Source organism: Pholis gunnellus (genome assembly GCF_910591455.1).
Source record: "Pholis gunnellus genome assembly, chromosome: 2".
Lineage (NCBI taxonomy): Eukaryota > Metazoa > Chordata > Actinopteri > Perciformes > Pholidae > Pholis > Pholis gunnellus.
In genome coordinates this window covers 185,001-204,016 of record NC_136536.1, presented here as the reverse complement: position 1 = coordinate 204,016, position 19,016 = coordinate 185,001, and the positions used below count along the sequence as shown (strand labels likewise).

General features: G+C 47.9%; 2 protein-coding genes across 2 annotated transcripts in view; both read left to right on the top strand.

Annotated features, from left to right (window-relative positions):
- Positions 1-1,301: 1,301 nt before the first annotated feature.
- On the top strand, positions 1,302-8,954 carry ccdc120a (coiled-coil domain containing 120a; the record flags this gene model as incomplete). The annotated part of the gene is made up of 9 exons (XM_079175218.1): positions 1,302-1,335; positions 1,422-1,549; positions 1,703-1,816; positions 3,872-4,001; positions 4,157-4,213; positions 4,397-4,496; positions 5,727-6,460; positions 8,521-8,791; positions 8,873-8,954. 9 exons carry the CDS (start codon positions 1,302-1,304, stop codon positions 8,952-8,954), a joined length of 1,650 nt encoding a protein of 549 aa, XP_079031344.1.
- A 3,094-nt stretch (positions 8,955-12,048) lies between these two features.
- abcd1 (ATP-binding cassette, sub-family D (ALD), member 1) overlaps positions 12,049-19,016 on the top strand; it is a gene marked incomplete at its 3' end in the record, with an annotated part of 16,717 nt that continues 9,749 nt past the window's right edge. Inside the window, exons 1-8 of the mRNA XM_079175159.1 lie at positions 12,049-12,153; positions 16,392-16,633; positions 16,734-16,840; positions 17,221-17,378; positions 17,452-17,639; positions 17,715-17,889; positions 18,035-18,225; positions 18,407-18,587. Coding sequence (XP_079031285.1) covers positions 16,505-16,633; positions 16,734-16,840; positions 17,221-17,378; positions 17,452-17,639; positions 17,715-17,889; positions 18,035-18,225; positions 18,407-18,587 — 1,129 coding nt within the window. The 5' untranslated portion in view covers positions 12,049-12,153; positions 16,392-16,504. The remainder of the gene's footprint in view (positions 12,154-16,391; positions 16,634-16,733; positions 16,841-17,220; positions 17,379-17,451; positions 17,640-17,714; positions 17,890-18,034; positions 18,226-18,406; positions 18,588-19,016) is intronic.

Sequence of the window (19,016 nt, the reverse complement as noted above, 5' to 3'; positions counted from 1 at the left end):
GGAACCTCCTCTTTACTTTGGTCAATGTGGTGGAACCTCATCTTTATTTTGGTCAATATGGTGGAACCTCATCTTTACTTTGGTCAATGTGGTGGAACCTCCTCTTTACTTTGGTCAATGTGGTGGAACCTCATCTTTACTTTGGTCAATATGGTGGAACCTCATCTTTACTTTGGTCAATGTGGTGGAACCTCCTCTTTACGTTGGTCACTGTAGTGGAACCTCCTCTTTACGTTGGTGACTGTAGTGGAACCTTATCTTTACTTTGGTCAATATGGTGGAACCTCCTCTTTACATTGGTCACTGTAGTGGAACCTCCTCTTTACGTTGGTGACTGTAGTGGAACCTTATCTTTACTTTAGTCAATATGGTGGAACCTCCTCTTTACGTTGGTCAATATAGTGGAACCTCTTTACTTTGGTCAATGTAGTGGAACCTCCTCTTTATGCTGGCCAATGTTGTGGAACCTCCTCTTTATTTTGATCAATGCAGTGGAACCCCCTATTAATGTTGGTTAACACAGTATGGAACCTCCTCTTTACATTGGTCGTTGTGGTGGAACCTCATCTTTACTTTGGTCAATATGGTGGAACCTCCTCTTTACTTTGGTCAATGTGGTGGAACCTCCTCTTTACGATCGCCACTGTATTGGAACCTCCTCTTTACGTTGGTTAACACAGTATGGAACCTCCTCTTTACGTTGGTCGTTGTGGTGGAACCTCCTCTTTACATTGGTCAATGTAGTGGAACCTCCTCTTTGCGTTGGTCAACTCTCTCTCTCTCTCTCTGTCTCTCTCTCTGTCTCTCTTTCCGTCTGTCTGTCTGTTTGTTACAATCTAAATTCATTATGTGTCTTAAATTGGACAGAAACTGGTTCCTGGAGATTCGGGTTGATTCTGAACTTGATGTTTATTTTCCTGACTTCTGATTGATCCTCACACCTCCTCCTTATCTTCTTCTTCTGTTGACTTTTCAGGTCAGAGGTTCTGAAGACCGTTTCTCTCCTTCTACAGGCCAACCTGGGAACTGCAGCTAACTGCTAACCACTAGCAGCTAACTGCTAACCAATGAAGTCCTGTGGTTGGTGTTCAGGCTGTTGATAGCCACAGGAATGAACTACTGGAGCTTCTATAAACACATTTACAAGGTGACATTGATTGATCAGTTCAGTAACATCTGGAAACATCTGTGTTGTTGTCTGTCCGGGACAATAAAGGTTGAATTGAATGTGTTCTGCAGGTGAGTGAGTGTGTGTGGAGTGGCGAACAGGAGGAGGCGGAGTCACATGGGAAACACCAGCCATGGAGGTCAACGGTCAGCTCATCTCAGCACCTGGTGAGAACAAAACAGCAGCAACATGATGAGTGTTAACGAGGAGGACAGGTGTGACCGTTTGTGTGTGTGTGTGTGTGTGTGAGCAGACCCTCTCACATATCCAGACAGGAAGCCCAAGGAGCGAATGGCAGAGCTGCAGGAGAGGAGGCGGGGCCTGCAGACGCTGCTGAGCACACGATTGGCTGAGCTGAGACGCATCTGTCTGCAGGAGGCGGTGAGTGATGTCATAAATGGACCCCTCCCTCCAAAAGGGATTATCCATTCAGAGCTGTTCCGGGTCACGGTCTGACGTGGTCCTGGACCATCCTGGTCTGTTTGAACTGGTTGTGGGTATGATGTCACATTGTGGTGTGTTGTGATTGGTCAGGAGCTGACGGGGACAGTGCCCAGAGACTTCCCCCTGGAGAAGGGAGAGAAACCCCCGTGTGTCCGACGGAGACGTGGGACATCCCACCAAGGAAACAGGAAGTGTCAGTCAGAGGTGAGTCATGTGACCTTGTGGTTCTGATCCGTGTGAATTCAGTCCAAAGATTTTAAAGCTGAAACATCGTTACGGGGGTTCCACAAGGTTCAGTCCTGGGCCCCCTTCTCTTCTCGCTCTACACAACATCTCTGGGTTCTGTTCTTCGCTCGCATGACTTCTCCTCCCAATGTGATGCCGATGACACCCAGCTGGTCTTGTCATTTCCCCCCGGTGACACTCAAGTTGCGTGTTTGGCTGACATCTTGAAGTGGATGACGATACAACACCTGAAGCTCAACCTGGACAAAACCGAGCTACTGTTCCTCCCGGGGAAGGGCTGCCCGCACCGAGACCTGTCCATCACCATTGATGATACCGTGGTGACGCCAACTCGGACTGCGAGGAACCTGGGTGTGACCCTGGACGACCAACTGTCGTTCTCAGCAAACATCTCATCGGTTACACGCTCCTGTAGATTCCTGCTCTACAACATCAGGAGGATTCTCCTCTTCCTCACTGAGGAGACGGAGCAGGTCCTCATCCAGGCTCTGGTCATCTCCCTCCTGGTCTACTGCAGCTCTCTACTTGCCAGAGCCCCGGCATCGGCCATCAGACCTCTGGAGCTCGTCCAGAAAGCTGCAGCTCGTCTGGTGTTCAATCGCCCCAAGTTCTCCCACAACCTCCCTTCTCCGTGCTCTACACTGGCTCCCTGTAAGAGCTCTCATCCAGGTTCAGACTCTGGTGCTAGTCTACAGGTTCAGACTCTGGTGCTAGTCTACAGGTTCAGACTCTGGTGCTAGCCTACAGGTTCAGACTCTGGTGCTAGTCTACAGGTTCAGACTCTGGTGCTAGCCTACAGGTTCAGACTCTGGTGCTAGCCTTCAGGTTCAGACTCTGGTGCTAGCCTTCAGGTTCAGACTCTGGTGCTAGCCTACAGGTTCAGACTCTGGTGCTAGCCTTCAGGTTCAGACTCTGGTGCTAGTCTACAGGTTCAGACTCTGGTGCTAGCCTACAGGTTCAGACTCTGGTGATAGCCTACAGGTTCAGACTCTGGTGCTAGCCTACAGGTTCAGACTCTGGTGCTAGCCTACAGGTTCAGACTCTGGTGCTAGCCTTCAGGTTCAGACTCTGGTGCTCGTCTACAGGTTCAGACTCTGGTGCTAGCCTACAGGTTCAGACTCTGGTGCTAGCCTACAGGTTCAGACTCTGGTGCTCGTCTACAGGTTCAGACTCTGGTGCTAGCCTACAGGTTCAGACTCTGGTGCTAGCCTACAGGTTCAGACTCTGGTGCTAGCCTACAGGTTCAGACTCTGGTGCTCGTCTACAGGTTCAGACTCTGGTGCTAGCCTACAGGACAGTGAAAGGAACAGCTCCTTCCTGTCTCCAGGCCATGGTCTAGCCCTACACCCCCGACCACTCCGCTCTGCTGCCTCGGGGCGATCGGTTCCCCGTCGCTCAGAGGTCCCTGTGGCCGATGGACCCGGTCTCTGTTCTCTGTCCTGGCCCCACGATGGTGGAATGAACTCCCCACTGACGTCAGGACAGCAGAGTCGCTGCCCATCTTCCATCAGGCTGAAGACTCACCTCTTCATGAAGCTCTACCCTGAGCCTTCCTCTCAGCACTGGTTGTGTTCATGCTCGTGTGTTTCTGTACGTCTGCTCTGGTTTATGCTCTGAGATGTTTAAAGGAGATGAACTCATGACTTCTGGTGACGAGTAGTTCTCTTGAACACTATGTTGAACACACTGACTGTAAGTCTCTTTGGATAACAGCGTCTGCTGAATGACTGTAATGTTATTAATTAATTGATTAATGATGCTGAATACAGTAACTATTAGTAATCAGATTACTGTGTTGTTATAAACATGTTTAAACATTTTCACTGTGAGGGTCAAAGAGGGACGACTACCAACAATGTCATGAAATATATATATAATATAATATTACGTATATATATATATACATTACACCTGTAACACCTGTAACCGCCTTTGCTTTCTTACACTTATTACATTTATCACATGATGAGATCATAGACATAAACAAACCTGTGTGTGTGTGTGTGTCTTCAGGAGGAAGACTCTCAGCGTTCAAAGGCGAAGAAAACTTTATTCAGTGGAGCTCTGAGGAAACACAGCGACCCTGAACACAACACACACACACACCACGGCAAGAGGACCGTACACCGAGGCTGTCACACAGGTAACACACACACACACACACACACACACACACACATACACAGATGATTACAATCCATCGTTTCAGGAAGATGTGGAAACGTGTGTTTTCCTTTATTTTGATTCTGACTCTGTGTGTGTGTGTGTGTGTGTGTGTGTGTGTGTGTGTGTTTCCAGATGACACAGTGAGGTCAGAGAGCAGCTCCACATCAGACTCTACAGGACTAGAAAACGGTAACAAGTCCTTTATTACACATGTATAACACATGAACAGTGCAAAGTCTGTCTGTCTGTCCCTCAGTTAACAGTCTGTCTGTCTGTCTGTCCCTCAGATAACAGTCTGTCTGTCTGTCCCTCAGTTAACAGTCTGTCTGTCTGTCTGTCCCTCAGATAACAGTCTGTCTGTCTGTCCCTCAGATGACGGTGTGTCTCAGTCCCGCCCCCTGCTGGTCTCTGCTGGTTCTCCAGTTGAAGTTTTTTTCCTGAACAAAACCAGCAGGAACTCACTGCACATCAGGTATACACACACACACACACACACACACACACACACACACACACACACACACACACACACACACACACACACACATCATTCAGGTTCAATAGAGACATGAACATAGAAACAGTGACACACACACACTGGTTACCGTAGTGATTGGTGCATCAGGGTGAAGGGGCAGACTGGAATTTAAGTGGATTTTTACCAAAACTACCTGTTAAACCTCTGCCGTTAATACAAAAACCATGAGTCCAATCAACAAGATATGGGTACCATGACAGAGATTAGACTCTGCCGAACGCGCTGATGTGGTTTTTATGTTTGTGGTGTTATAAATGTGAGCTCCAGAGCAATAACAAACCTGGTACCGTCTGCTTTCTTTGAGAGATGAGTGGTGAGGTTTAACATGGAGTCTGATGGAGCAGCTGGTGGAGTTCATGTCGCTCTGCGGCTCTTTGAGCCACATGTGTAGATCTGTTTGATTCCACAGACACATGACTGCGACCAGCACAACATTTCGATGCTTTTTGACCAAAAATGGAGAGTAAACATTGTGGGACTCTGAGCATTTTGTTTGTAAAAATCACAGAATATTTTCTTGCTCCACTCCACTCTGACAGTGATGTCATCACTCTAGCTCTTAACGAGCCGTGCAATACACACCCATTATAAAATCTGAAACAGACCCAAAATGTTCCTGAAACTTAATCTGTGACTTCATGAAAACTGTGCTAGCTATCAGAATGCCCATTTGGCTCAATAAAGTCCAGCGTTTTGTCTACGTTTTAAACTTTGTATCACGTTTCTACGTTAAAGTACGGCTCGTCAATGTGGGCCCAAAGTTACGTGTTTTTTTAGCTCTCTTCACGCTGAAACCCCATATGTGTATGTGGAAATTCCGTGATTTTTCGTGAAAACGGCCGGGCGAATCTCTAAGAAAAGGCATAGCACACGATTCCTGATCACGTTTTGACGCATTTTGACGCATGTGCTGGCAACGCTGTGGGAGGAGTTACGTGGCAAACTTTTGTATGGAAGATGGAGAATAAGACGTTTTGTTTAAGCCTGCAGCCTTGACTAGTATCTGTTTAACTTCCTAATACAATCCACAAAAGCTGATTATAATTCATGTAGCAGTTTTAATAAATAATAATTAATATCAAAATATGTAACGACATAAACCCATACATTAGTATTGAAGAATGATGGTACCATGTGACCAGTCCTGTCCCTCTTCTCTTTCAGGACTGACCATCCAGAGACTCTTCAGCCCCTCAAGCCCCTCCCCCTGCCTCCCTCCCACCCTCCTCCTCCTCCCCCTCGCTCCCAGGACTCTTCCTCCTCCTCCGGCCCTTCTGATACAGGACCAGCAGGAGATGGCGGGGTCAGGTTTAACGCAGCTCGTCATAGTAACAGCTCCGACGGCCTCCTGGATCACATCACCCCCCTAGAGGAGATGGGGGGATTGTTGGTAAGAGGAACGAACACCGCCGGAGCGTTCAGGAGCTCAGAGACGCTGACGGATGGACAGACGAGGGTAAGGACGAGTAATGGACTCACCGAGGGGGGAGGGGGGGGGCGAGGAAGAGGAGGGGGGTACAGCGATGTCCTGCTAGACTACGTGTGGGGGAAACAGCAGCAGCTGCAGCAACAGCAGTCCCAGCCCAAAAGCAGGCATCCAAACAAATCAAACCACCAGCTGCTCTTCAACAGCTACTCCTCCCAGCAGCCCCTGGGAGCTCCGCCCACCTACCGCAGTCACTTGGGCGACCAGCGTCGAATCAAAGTGACCCGCACAAAATCCTGCGGTCCCTTCCTCCCAGTGCAGCAGGGCCAGGCTGATAATTCTCCTCTGTCTGGGATTCAGCCAGACCCCCACCCTCACCTGTTGCCCCCCCAACCACCACAGTTGCCCCCCGCCCAGGACGCACAGCTGGAAGAGGCCACCAGGAGCCTCCACAAGGCCCTCGCCCTGGAAGGTAAGCACTAACCAATCCTGTTCCATCACGGAGCTGAGAAACACCTGAGAGTAACAAGTCCACCATAAAACAGCCTGCGGTAAACACTGAAGTCCACCATAAAACAGCCTGCGGTAAACACTGAAGTCTGCCATAAAACAGCCTGCGGTAAACACTGAAGTCTGCCATAAAACAGCCTGCGGTAAACACTGAAGTCTGCCATAAAACAGCCTGCGGTAAACACTCAAGTCTGCCATAAAACAGCCTGCGGTAAACACTCAAGTCTGCCATAAAACAGCCTGCGGTAAACACTCAAGTCTGCCATAAAACAGCCTGCGGTAAACACTCAAGTCTGCCATAAAACAGCCTGCGGTAAACACTCAAGTCTGCCATAAAACAGCCTGCGGTAAACACTCAAGTCTGCCACAAAACAGCCTGCGGTAAACACTCAAGTCTGCCATAAAACAGCCTGCGGTAAACACTCAAGTCTGCCACAAAACAGCCTGCGGTAAACACTCAAGTCTGCCATAAAACAGCCTGCGGTAAACACTCAAGTCTGCCATAAAACAGCCTGCGGTAAACACTCAAGTCTGCCATAAAACAGCCTGCGGTAAACACTCAAGTCTGCCATAAAACAGCCTGCGGTAAACACTCAAGTCTGCCATAAAACAGCCTGCGGTAAACACTCAAGTCTGCCATAAAACAGCCTGCGGTAAACACTCAAGTCTGCCATAAAACAGCCTGCGGTAAACACTCAAGTCTGCCATAAAACAGCCTGCGGTAAACACTCAAGTCTGCCATAAAACAGCCTGCGGTAAACACTCAAGTCTGCCACAAAACAGCCTGCGGTAAACACTCAAGTCTGCCATAAAACAGCCTGCGGTAAACACTCAAGTCTGCCACAAAACAGCCTGCGGTAAACACTCAAGTCTGCCATAAAACAGCCTGCGGTAAACACTCAAGTCTGCCATAAAACAGCCTGCGGTAAACACTCAAGTCTGCCATAAAACAGCCTGCGGTAAACACTCAAGTCTGCCATAAAACAGCCTGCGGTAAACACTCAAGTCTGCCATAAAACAGCCTGCGGTAAACACTCAAGTCTGCCATAAAACAGCCTGCGGTAAACACTCAAGTCTGCCATAAAACAGCCTGCGGTAAACACTCAAGTCTGCCACAAAACAGCCTGCGGTAAACACTCAAGTCTGCCATAAAACAGCCTGCGGTAAACACTCAAGTCTGCCACAAAACAGCCTGCGGTAAACACTCAAGTCTGCCATAAAACAGCCTGCGGTAAACACTCAAGTCTGCCATAAAACAGCCTGCGGTAAACACTCAAGTCTGCCATAAAACAGCCTGCGGTAAACACTCAAGTCTGCCATAAAACAGCCTGCGGTAAACACTCAAGTCTGCCATAAAACAGCAGTCAGCTGAAAAACATACGAGTCTGCCATTAATGCAGAGTTCGCCATAAAACACCAAGGCTGTGGTGGAATAGTGAGCGGTATTGAACCACTGATGGATCATCAGATTGACAGTAGTTAATATGTAACACATTCTCTTCAGACCCAGCAGTACCTGGTGGATTTTATATCTCTTTTCATTGTTCACTAACAAACAAACATGGGGCATAATTGGAGCTGCTCGGCCCCCCTTCGGTCCCAGACCTCAGTGCAGCACCCCTCACCTCACCTGATGCTCTGTCAATGAACAGATTTAATCTTAAATTCAGCAGGTTTTAAATCAGAATCTGTGAAGAAAAAATCTCATGAATCTTTAATGATGTGTAGATGAAACTGGGTCACTGCAGCAAAAACAGACTTCATGTCTGCTGCATGAAGGATTCTGTTGTTTAGTGTGACGCCACCTGGTGGGAGTCAACAGAATGGATTACACACTAGACTCGATTGCTTTTTATCCGATTTTGGACGGTTGTTGAGATCATCACTGTAAAAAATGTGATGTGGTGAAAATACATTTTTGAAAATGAAACCGTGCTGCAGGTTTGGACCAATGATGGAGGCACTAAGACAAAGTAGAGGTGGAGGTTACCTGTTAATCTTTGAGGAGTGTGTGATCGACAGGTCTGAGGGACTGGTACCTGAGGAACACGATAGGCTCCACCCACCAAAACCCTGCCAATGGAAAGGTCAACGCAGGGGTCAACACTAAGGTGAACGGTGTGGTGAAAGGTCAGGCCGGAGGGGGAGGAGCTCTGCAAAGCAGAAGAAGGACTCACGGTGTGATCCAGCAGTCGACGTATCAGACGGAGACGAGTCATCATCACAATCTGCAGCATCACAAAAAGACACTGCCGCATTCAGCCACGTTCCACGGTCACCCACTGCACGGCAGGTAGGAATCGGCTCACCTGCACAGGTACCGATCCAGCTGTGAGAACACCTGTACCTGACCAGATGACTCTCTCTCTCTCAGGTCTATGGACAGCTCTCTCTACCACGACTCCTTCCTTCCTCAGACACAGGAAGACCAGCCGTCTCCTGGAACTCTGGTCTGACTCACCGACCAATCAGGACGCAAACAGACAGATACACTGACCAATCCCGGGCTGGCTTCCTGGGACCAACACCTTCTTCAGGAGAACCTGCTTCTCTCTTACTTCACCTGAAACCCCGCTCACCATGACGTCACATGGAGGATGATGATGTCACTGTCCTGTTGGAGGCTGCAGTTTGACCTCAGGGTGGCGTCCCAGGTGTTACTTCTCAGCCCCCAAAGTGTTTCTGGGTAAAAAACACATGAACACCTGAACTGCAGGTTTTTTTATATTTTTTATATCCGCTCAAACAATCAGGACAAAACCAGAATTTTATATCAGCCTTTGATGATGATGAAGAAACTGTTGAGGACAGATAATCACCAGCTCAAACCAGCAGACCTTTTGATGAACTTTAAGTGATCAGGTGACCTGTTTGATCTCTCAGGTGAGTCTAGACAGAAACCAGCAGGTGAGACTCTTCAGGTATTCTTAGTTTGGACTCAACGTCTCTGCACTCAATTTAACAACAACATGAGAACAGATTGCTCACTTACATCTATGACTTCCTCCTTCCCTGAACCCTGCGATGAACCACTATCACCAATAACACAAGTAACAACACTACCAGTAACACCAGTAAGAACACTAACAATAACACCAGTAACAACACTAACAATAACACCAGTAACAACACTACCAGTAACACCAGTAACAACACTAACAATAACACCAGTACCAACACTAACAATAACACCAGTAACAACACTAACAATAACACCAGTAACAACACTACCAATAACACCAGTAACAACACTAACAATAACACCAGTAACAACACTACCAATAACACCAGTAACAACACTACCAATAACACCAGTAACAACACTAACAATAACACCAGTAACAACACTACCAATAACACCAGTAACAACACTAACAATAACACCAGTAACAACACTAACAATAACACCAGTAACAACACTAACAATAACACCAGTAACAACACTACCAATAACACCAGTAACAACACTAACAATAACACCAGTAACAACACTAACAATAACACCAGTAACAACACTACCAATAACACCAGTAACAACACTAACAATAACACCAGTAACAACACTAACAATAACACCAGTAACAACACTAACAATAACACCAGTAACAACACTAACAATAACACCAGTAACAACACTAACAATAACACCAGTACCAACACTAACAAGAACAACAGTAACACAAGTAACAGTAACAACAGTAACACAAGTAACAGTAACAACAGTAACAACAGTAACAAAAACAACAGTAACAAAGTAATAACAGTAACAACAGTATAGTAATAACAGTAACTGTAACTACAGTAACAATAACAACAGTAACACCAGTAACTGGACTTCCTGTCTCTGTGGTTGAAGCAGCATCAGGGCTCTAGACTAAAACTTTAAATATAATGTGAGCTATAAAACAGTGTGTTTGAATTGTAATAATTACACAATTTATTTATTTATGAGACACACAAGGTTTTAACAAATGAGATGAGCAGGAAAAAAGAATGTTTCTATTATTAATGAGACCGTTTATGGAATAATTTGTCTCAAACAAACAGCCTGCTGATTTGTAATTAACAGAATTAATTATTTTGAGATCAAATTAAACTTTAGAATCTGGATTCACTATTTCACTTATTTTGAATATTATTATTGACACACCTGTTTATTAGTTATTGATCCGATCAATGTGATCAGTTCTGAGAGGGTCGGTTCACACCCGGGGTCCTCTTACACAGAAGACCTTGATGTGGCCCAGACCACATCTGAATGTGGTCTGATGGATCAGGTCTCATGAGTCCTGATGGAACCAGGTCTGAATCCAGATCCAGTCTGAGAGCAATAAGAGGACCAGGGAGTCCACGATGTGTTCTGAACCTTTTCAGGATCACAATCATTTGCAGCGACAATCCGACGATGATGTCCCGGTGTTGATTGATTGATTGATCGACAGCACTGAGCCGGTTCTGTAATGAGCTTTAGAACTCTTTTATACTAATGTCCCTGAACTCAACATGAATGAAATGTAATTTTAAAAAAAACGTATGATGGTGTCACGAAGACTTTAATGATGCATCAAGGTGTTGATTATGGAATATTGATTATTAATCAATAACATGTGTCTCTGTGTTGTGATGTGTTTTAGTTCTTCACTGAGTTCAGTTCTTAAAAATCACACAAACTCTGAAGCTGCCGTCACATTAAAAACACATGTAGAAGATCATGAGGTATAAATACAAACACATATAATACACACACATATATATATGTGTATTATACGGAGCAGAAAGAGTCCCAGCATGCACCTCTTCTCATTCACGCCAAAGCAGAACAGAAACAGAAACTCTGTGTTGTGTTCAAGAACACAACACACGGATATGAATACTGCAGTACTACTATTTAATACTATTTGTACTAGTATGTAATACTATCAGTACTAGTATATGATACTATCAGTACTAGTATATAATACTGCAGTACTAGTATATAATACTATCAGTACTAGTATATAATACTATCACTACTAGTATATAATACTGCACTACTAGTATATAATACTATCAGTACTAGTATATAATACTATCAGTCCGCAGTAACACAAGCAGAGCTTCACCAGCCAAACAGATTAGAGTATTTCAAAAGTACAGGAGAGTACTCTACTTGTGTACTAGTACTCTGTTGTACCAGTAGTACTTCTGTGGACCTGGTCCCCCTTCAGGTCCAGGACCACCTGTCAGTGTGACATCACAGCCATGATGCGTTCAGGTTCACTCTGTAAAGTCTAAACTTTCTGTAAAATACTTTTCTATCTTTGTTTGTACTTTTTCACTCTTTGTGGTGTTTGATGTGAAAACGTTTCTTTTGAATAAATGATTGTAAACGATGTTTTTAATTTCTCTTAAATATCTGAACATAATATTTACTGTTTGAGTTCTACAATCATGAATTCATAAAGGTGTGTTCTCCTTTCCTCCTCTGTGGGAGGAGCCTGAACGCCACATATACTGTATACACAGTATATATTAGTATATATATATATATATATGTGTGTGTGTGTGTGTGTGGGAGAGGAGGAAGGAGGTGTGTCTTCATAGTGCCTCCCAGGTAAACGGTACTCTTTGTAGCGGGGACATGAAGCCCTTTGACCGGTCACATAAAGAACAAAGGTCGGTGTGTTCTCCGGTATGTTATCAGGTCTGAGCAGACCTCAGTCCTCATGAAGCAGATTAAACCGTTACTCTTTGAACTCTTTTCAAGTTAGCTTCAGTTAGCATCGCTCCGTTAGCTGCCGTTTTATAACCAGGGTGACACTTTTAGTTCGGTTTGGTATCAGCTCCGAGGTGACGGTACCGAGACCTGTAGTCCAGTTATTTTAAACAGGAAGAGAAGTTTAGCTCTGAGCTGTTAGCTGGCTGCTACACTCACTTTATAACTTAGAAGCTAACGGTAACCGGAGCTAACCGGAGCTAACGGGAGCTAACGGGAGCTAACGGGAGCTGCTGGTTCTACAGGTCTGTTTATATTTCCGTGATTATAAAGGAGGAAGAGGTCACAAGTAAGTCTGTGAACTCAGTATATATATATATACATATATATATATATACATATATATATATATATATATATATATATATATATATATATATATATATATATATATATATATATATATATATATATGTGCCACCACAGAGTCAAAGAAGGTCCTCAGGAGAGCTCCCTGCACTAGACCTGAGTCTCCTCAGCAGAGTCTGCTCTGAGCCTTTTTATAGAGAGTATGTGATCAGTCCAGTTTATTGTTCAAGTGAACACACAGGTACTTATAAGATCTCACCATCTCAATGTCCGTTCCCTGGATGTTCACTAGTATCACAGGAGAGTGAAGTCCACCACCAGGTCTTTGGTTTTACCAGAGTTGATCTGGAGGCGGTTCTGCTGGCACCATCCTATGAAGTCCTGGTTCAGTTCTCTGTATTCCCGTCATCATCGGCGTAAATGAGGCCGATGATTGCAGAGTCATCAGAGAACTTCTGCAGGAGGCCGTTAGGAGAGTTGTGTGTGAAGTCTGAGGTGTAGATGGTGAAGAGGAACGGGGCTGGGACGGTTCCTTGCGGGGCCCCCGTGCTGCAGGACACCAGGTCGGACTCATACTCCCGTATCCGCACATACTGTGGACGGTTGGTGAGGTAGTCCAGGATCCATGCAGTGAGGTGGTGGTCCCGTTCTGCTCCAGCTGGTCCCTCAGAAGCAACGGCTGGATGGTGTTGAAGGCACTGGAGAAACCAAAAAACATGACTCTCACTTGGTCGGCGTGAAAGTGCGTCTGCGTTTCCGTGCCGTGCCCCCGGTCTGTGGACCACAGTGAAGTCATACGCCTGCAGCTCCTCAATCCAGCGTGCCAGCTGGCCTTCTGGCTCTCTGAAAGACATGAGCCACTGTAAGGCAGAGTGGTCGGTCCTGACTGTGAAGTGGAGGCCCCCAAGGTAATATTTGAAAAGTCGGATGGCACTGACCACAGCAAGCAGTTCCCGCCTTGTGACACAGTAGTGACGTTGCTGTGATAAGCCACCACTCTCTCCTTCAGGAGTCACTTGGGCCAGCACAGCACCTGTGCCTGCATTACTGGCGTCTGTGTCGAGGATAAAAGGCAGGGTGGGGTCAGGCGGTGAGAGGACTGGGGCCTCCACAAGGGCTCTCTGCAGTGCAGTGAAAGCTGCCTGGCACTCCTCTGTCCAATCAAACACCACCCCTTTTTGGAACAGGCGGAACAGAGGTGCAGCTATGCAGGAAAACCCTCTCGCAAACTTCCTGTAATAGGAGGCCAGGCCCAGGAAGCTTTTCAGGTCCTGCACAGTGCTGGGGGTAGGCCAATCCTTCACATTCTGCACCTTCTCATCCATGGTGCTGACACCACCGCCCCCAAGCTCGTGCCCCAGAAATGTGACCTCTCGTATGAAGGAGCATTTCTGTGGGTGCAGTTTTAGACCTGCTGCTGCCACCCTCTCCAGCACCCGCCTCAGGGCTTTGAGAGATGCCTGGAATGACTCACCATGCACCAGTATGTCGTCCAGGTACACAACACACTCCTGCCGAGGGATACCAGCGAGTACCCTGTCAATTAATCTCTCAAACGTGGCAGGGGCATTGCAGAGGCCAAACGGAAGGACTTTAATCTGCCACAAGCCCCCGTTCGTGATGAAGGCCGTTTTGGCCCGAGCTTCAGGGCCGAGGGGGACCTGCTAATACCCGCTCCGCAGGTCCAAAGAGGAGTACCAGGATGACCCTGCCACAGTTTCGAGGGCCTCATCGATGCGTGGAAGGGGGTAGGGGTCCTTTTTGGTCACTTTGTTGAGGGGTCTGTAGTCCACACAGAAACGCCACTTCTCCTTCTGCTTTTTGGGGACCATGACGACCGGGGAGGCCCAGGGGCTGGTGAGGGCTCAATCATTACAGCTCGCCGCATCCCTTGCAGGGCTTTGTCTGCCGCAGCCTGCCTGGCCAGTGGGAGGCGTCGAGGTCTCACCCTGATCGGCTGTGCATCTCCTGTTTCGATGTTATGCTGGATGAGATCCGTACGGCCCACATCGTCCGACAGTGAAAAACAGTCCTTGAACTCAAGTAGAAGCTGCCACAGCAGACTTTGCTCACTAGGAGTCAGACCATCACAGTTTTTCTGCCAGACCTCCTTCACTGCCAAGACCCTTTCGCTGTCGTCAGGTGAAGAGGTGTTTGTCACCTGTGTGTGTGAACCTGCAGCTGGCCGGACAGTGGTTGGAGGTGGGTGCAGCCCGGCAGCTGGCAGGGTGGAGGGCAGTGCAGGTGGCTCGTGCCGCTGGTAGCAGCAGAGTTTGTTGTCTCAGCCGTTAGTGTGGCGATGGTGAGGGTCGTGACACAGCCAGGCCGGGGTGGCTGTCGCCACATCTGGATGACATGGCCATCAGGAAAATTGAGAGTTCCTCTCTTTGTGTTTATGACACAGTCCAAAGCCCCGACAATATCCAGTCCCAGTATGCAGTCCTCCCGGTTAGCAACCCACACCGGGCAGCGGACAGATTTTCTTCCCAGCCCGAGTCACTATTGCTTCCCCAACCATAGGGGCTCGCTCTCTGGTGACTGACTGCAGTTTCACTATCGTGGGGAAAATAACAGTTCCATTTTTTACCACATCGGGGCTCACCAGGGTTGCTGACGAACCCGTGTCTACCAGTGCAGAGCAGCATGTCCCTCCTATAGTCAGTGGTGCATACCAACAGTCTCCTATCCAGGTTCGACCCAGCACCACTAGTCGCTCCAGCTGACTATCAAAATCATCCGGTGGTCGGGGTGCTCCTACTTGGTCGGAGAGTTGCGTAGCTTTGTTATTTAAAGGTGATCGGGACAAAGTGCTCGGGGTCTGCATCATTCCGATCATGCGGTCCCCGGCTCATTCCTCTTGTTCGTGGTGGTACGAGGGCAGTGTCGGACCAGGTGGCCAGGCTGCCCACACCCCCAGAAGACTCTTGGTCGTGGCTTGTCCTGCCTCTCTTCTCTTAGAGTAGCAGCCCTCACCAGCTGGGTTAGCTCCCCCATCCAGGCAGGCTGCACCAAGTCCATGTCAGCCTCACAAGCACTTCTCATCTTTGGTGATTTTTCAACCCCTTTACACAAGGCGCCAGCACACAGCATCTCTCTCTCCGTAGCTGACTCCAAAGCCTCCTGGAGCGACCCGGGGTGAGCCAGTCTGGATGTGCAGGTCAGCTGGAAGCAGGGCCTGGAGGACATGGTCCCGAGCTAGCTCGCTCTGGATGGGAGGGGGCATGTGGGCGTAGGTGCGGTGAACTACGGCCGCAGTCATTCCTTTACGGCCGCTACATCCACCACCGGAGCGGCCCAAGCCAGCCTCGGCAGCCATCCTCGCGGTCATTTCCTTTACCCGCTCTGTGTTTCGTTGTCCGCCAGGCCTCGGCTGCGCCGTCCCGTCCTTGTCCGTCACTTTCTTCTTCCTGCTTAAGCTCGAGACGGCTCCCCGACCACACGTTTCTCACCGATAATGAACATTAGCCACTTAGCTTCTCCACTGCTAGCCGGCGTGGCGATGAATGGCGAAAGTTTTACTTCTGTCACCAAATGTGTTGACCCTTGGTCAGGAAAGCTACGAGACGTGATCTTATTTGTGGAGTTTTATTATCGGACAGTACACAGGCTACTGTGGGCCGTAGCCTCCGCCAAACAACAGTCAATCCGTTAAACGTTCTCAACTTAACCATCTGCTCCCGGTCCCCCAGGCCCAACATCCTCATGAGGCCTTCACTGACCTCCGTAAATGCAATCACCAACTTATTGATAACACAATAACACTCATAACATAACTCAGTCCGTTAAAAGTGTGTGTGTGTGTGTGTGACAGGCGATCTTATATTTGCAGGTGGAGCATCGTGCTCTGAATTCAACATGCTGTTTCCATGACAATGAGGCTGCAGTGGACCTCTTGTGACACTCTAGTGCTACTTCTCTCTGATTGGTCGCCTGCCTGTCAGCATGCAGCTGACCTATCAGGAGCTGAGAGCTCAGCTGAGGCGGAGCTCCAGACTCAGGAAGCTGACGGCCGCTCTGTTTGTTGCTTACGGCATAAAAACACTGTCTCCATATGTTTGGAGGAGGATACAGGTAACACACACACACACACACACACACAGAGAAACTCAGACACAGACACACACACACCTACACACTCACACAGCAGGTCATTCTGGGTGTTTGTCTTCAGAGGAGTGCAGCAGGTAAACAGCTGGGTGGAGCTAATCTACCTGTGGGCGTGGTCAGCAGCTCCTCCAGCTGTGTGGACAACGGCGAAGGAAAGAAGAGAGACAGCAGGTGTGTGTTAGTGTGTGTGTTAGAGTGTGTTAGTGTGTGTGTGTTTAACCAGAGTTTAACCAGAGTTTAACCAGAGATAAACCAGAGTTTAACCAGAGTTTAACCAGAGATAAACCAGAGATAAACCAGAGTTTAACCAGAGTTTAACCAGAGTTTAACCAGAGATAAACCAGAGATAAACCAGAGTTTAACCAGAGATAAACCAGAGTTTAACCAGAGTTTAACCAGAGATAAACCAGAGTTTAACCAGAGTTTAACCAGAGATAAACCAGAAGTAAACCCTAGTTGTTAAAGTTAGCTGGATTAACTGTTAATCTGGCTCCATGATCCCGGCTCCTGGTCTTCCAGATCCACTACAGGATGTGGTTCTGTGTCCTCAGGTCTCCGTCAGTGAACAAGGAGTTCATCCTCAGACTGTCTCGTCTGTTGAAGCTCTTGTTTCCACGGTTCCTGTGTCCAGAGATCGGTCTGCTGGCTCTGCACTCGCTCACCCTGATGTCCAGAACCTTCCTGTCCATCTACGTGGCTGCTCTGGACGGTCAGTTATATACATATATATACGTATACGCATATAATGACAGCATTGATCATCAGTACCATTGATCTCTCAGGTGTGATCGTCAGGTGTATCGTTCAGAAGGACCCTCAGGCCTTCGTGCTGCAGCTCTCTAAGTGGCTCCTCGTTGCAGTTCCTGCGACCTTCATCAACAGCACCATTAGATTCCTGGAAGGTCAGCTGGCCCTCAGGTTCAGGAGCCGATTGGTCGACCACGCCTACCAGCTGTACTTCACCAACCAGGTAACACACAGTCATTAGAGAACCCTTGTTTTAGTCCCTGAACGCCTCACGCTCACCTGTCCCGTGTCCCTACAGACGTACTACCGGGTCAGTAACATGGACGGTCGTCTGTCTAATCCGGATCAGTCTCTCACTGAGGACATTGTCATGTTTTCAGCTTCAGTCGCTCATCTCTACTCCAACCTGACCAAACCCATCCTGGACGTGGTGGTGACCTGCTATACCCTGCTGCAGACCGCCCAGTCCAAAGGTAGACCTGTACACCTGCTATAGATGGTACACCTGGTACAACTTGTACATATTATACACATGGTCCTCATGTTACACCTGGTGCACCTTTGTTCCAGTTTAAACATCTGACGTCCTGATGAAGACTGTCCTCTTCCTCCTTGCAGGAGCAAACACAACATGGCCGTCCGTCATTGCCGGCCTGGTGGTGGTGCTCACCGCCAAAGTCCTTCGTTCCTGCTCGCCTCGATTTGGGAAGCTGGTGGCCGAGGAGGCCAAGAGGAAAGGAGACCTGAGATACATGCACTCTCGCATCATCGCCAACTCTGAGGAGATCGCCTTCTATGGAGGACACAAGGTGAGCGCCCTCTAGTGGACAAACACGGACACACGTAGAGTTTACTATCACCTCACATCATCGTGTTTGATTCGTAGGTGGAGATGGCCCTGTCCTGATATAATGAGTTTGGGTGCGTTTGATTCGTAGGTGGAGATGGCCCTGTCCTGATATAATGAGTTTGGGTGCGTTTGATTCGTAGGTGGAGATGGCACAGCTACAGAGGAGCTACGTGTCTCTGTCCTCTCAGATCCATCAGATCCTGAAGAAGCGTCTGTGGTACGTCATGCTGGAACAGTTCCTCATGAAGTACGTATGGAGCGCCTCTGGCCTGGTGATGGTCGCCGTGCCCATCATCACCGCCACCGGATACTCCAGATACGGTGAATACACACCTGTGCGACCTCTGACCTGCGGAGTAAAGTGTGAAGTGTAGTAGAAGAGGGCTAGCTAGTTAGCTAGCATGCTAATTCCACCATGCTACATTAATGCTACATGATGTTTCCTCTCTTCTCTTCGTTAACACTAAACCTCACCGCTACAGAGGGAGAGCGGGTCGGCGGCGGTTCTGTGTGTGTGTGTGTGTGTGTGTGTGTGTGTGTGTGTGTGTGTGTGTGTGTGTGTGTGTGTGTGTGTGTGTGTGTGAGTGGGTGTGTGTGTGTGTGTGTGTGGGTGTGTGTGTGTGTGTGTGTGTGTGTGTGTGGGGGTGTGTGTGAGTGGGTGTGTGTGTGTGTGTGTGTGTGTGTGTGTGGTGTGTGTGTGTGTGTGTGTGTGTGTGGGGTGTGTGTGTGTGTGTGTGTGTGTGTGTGTGT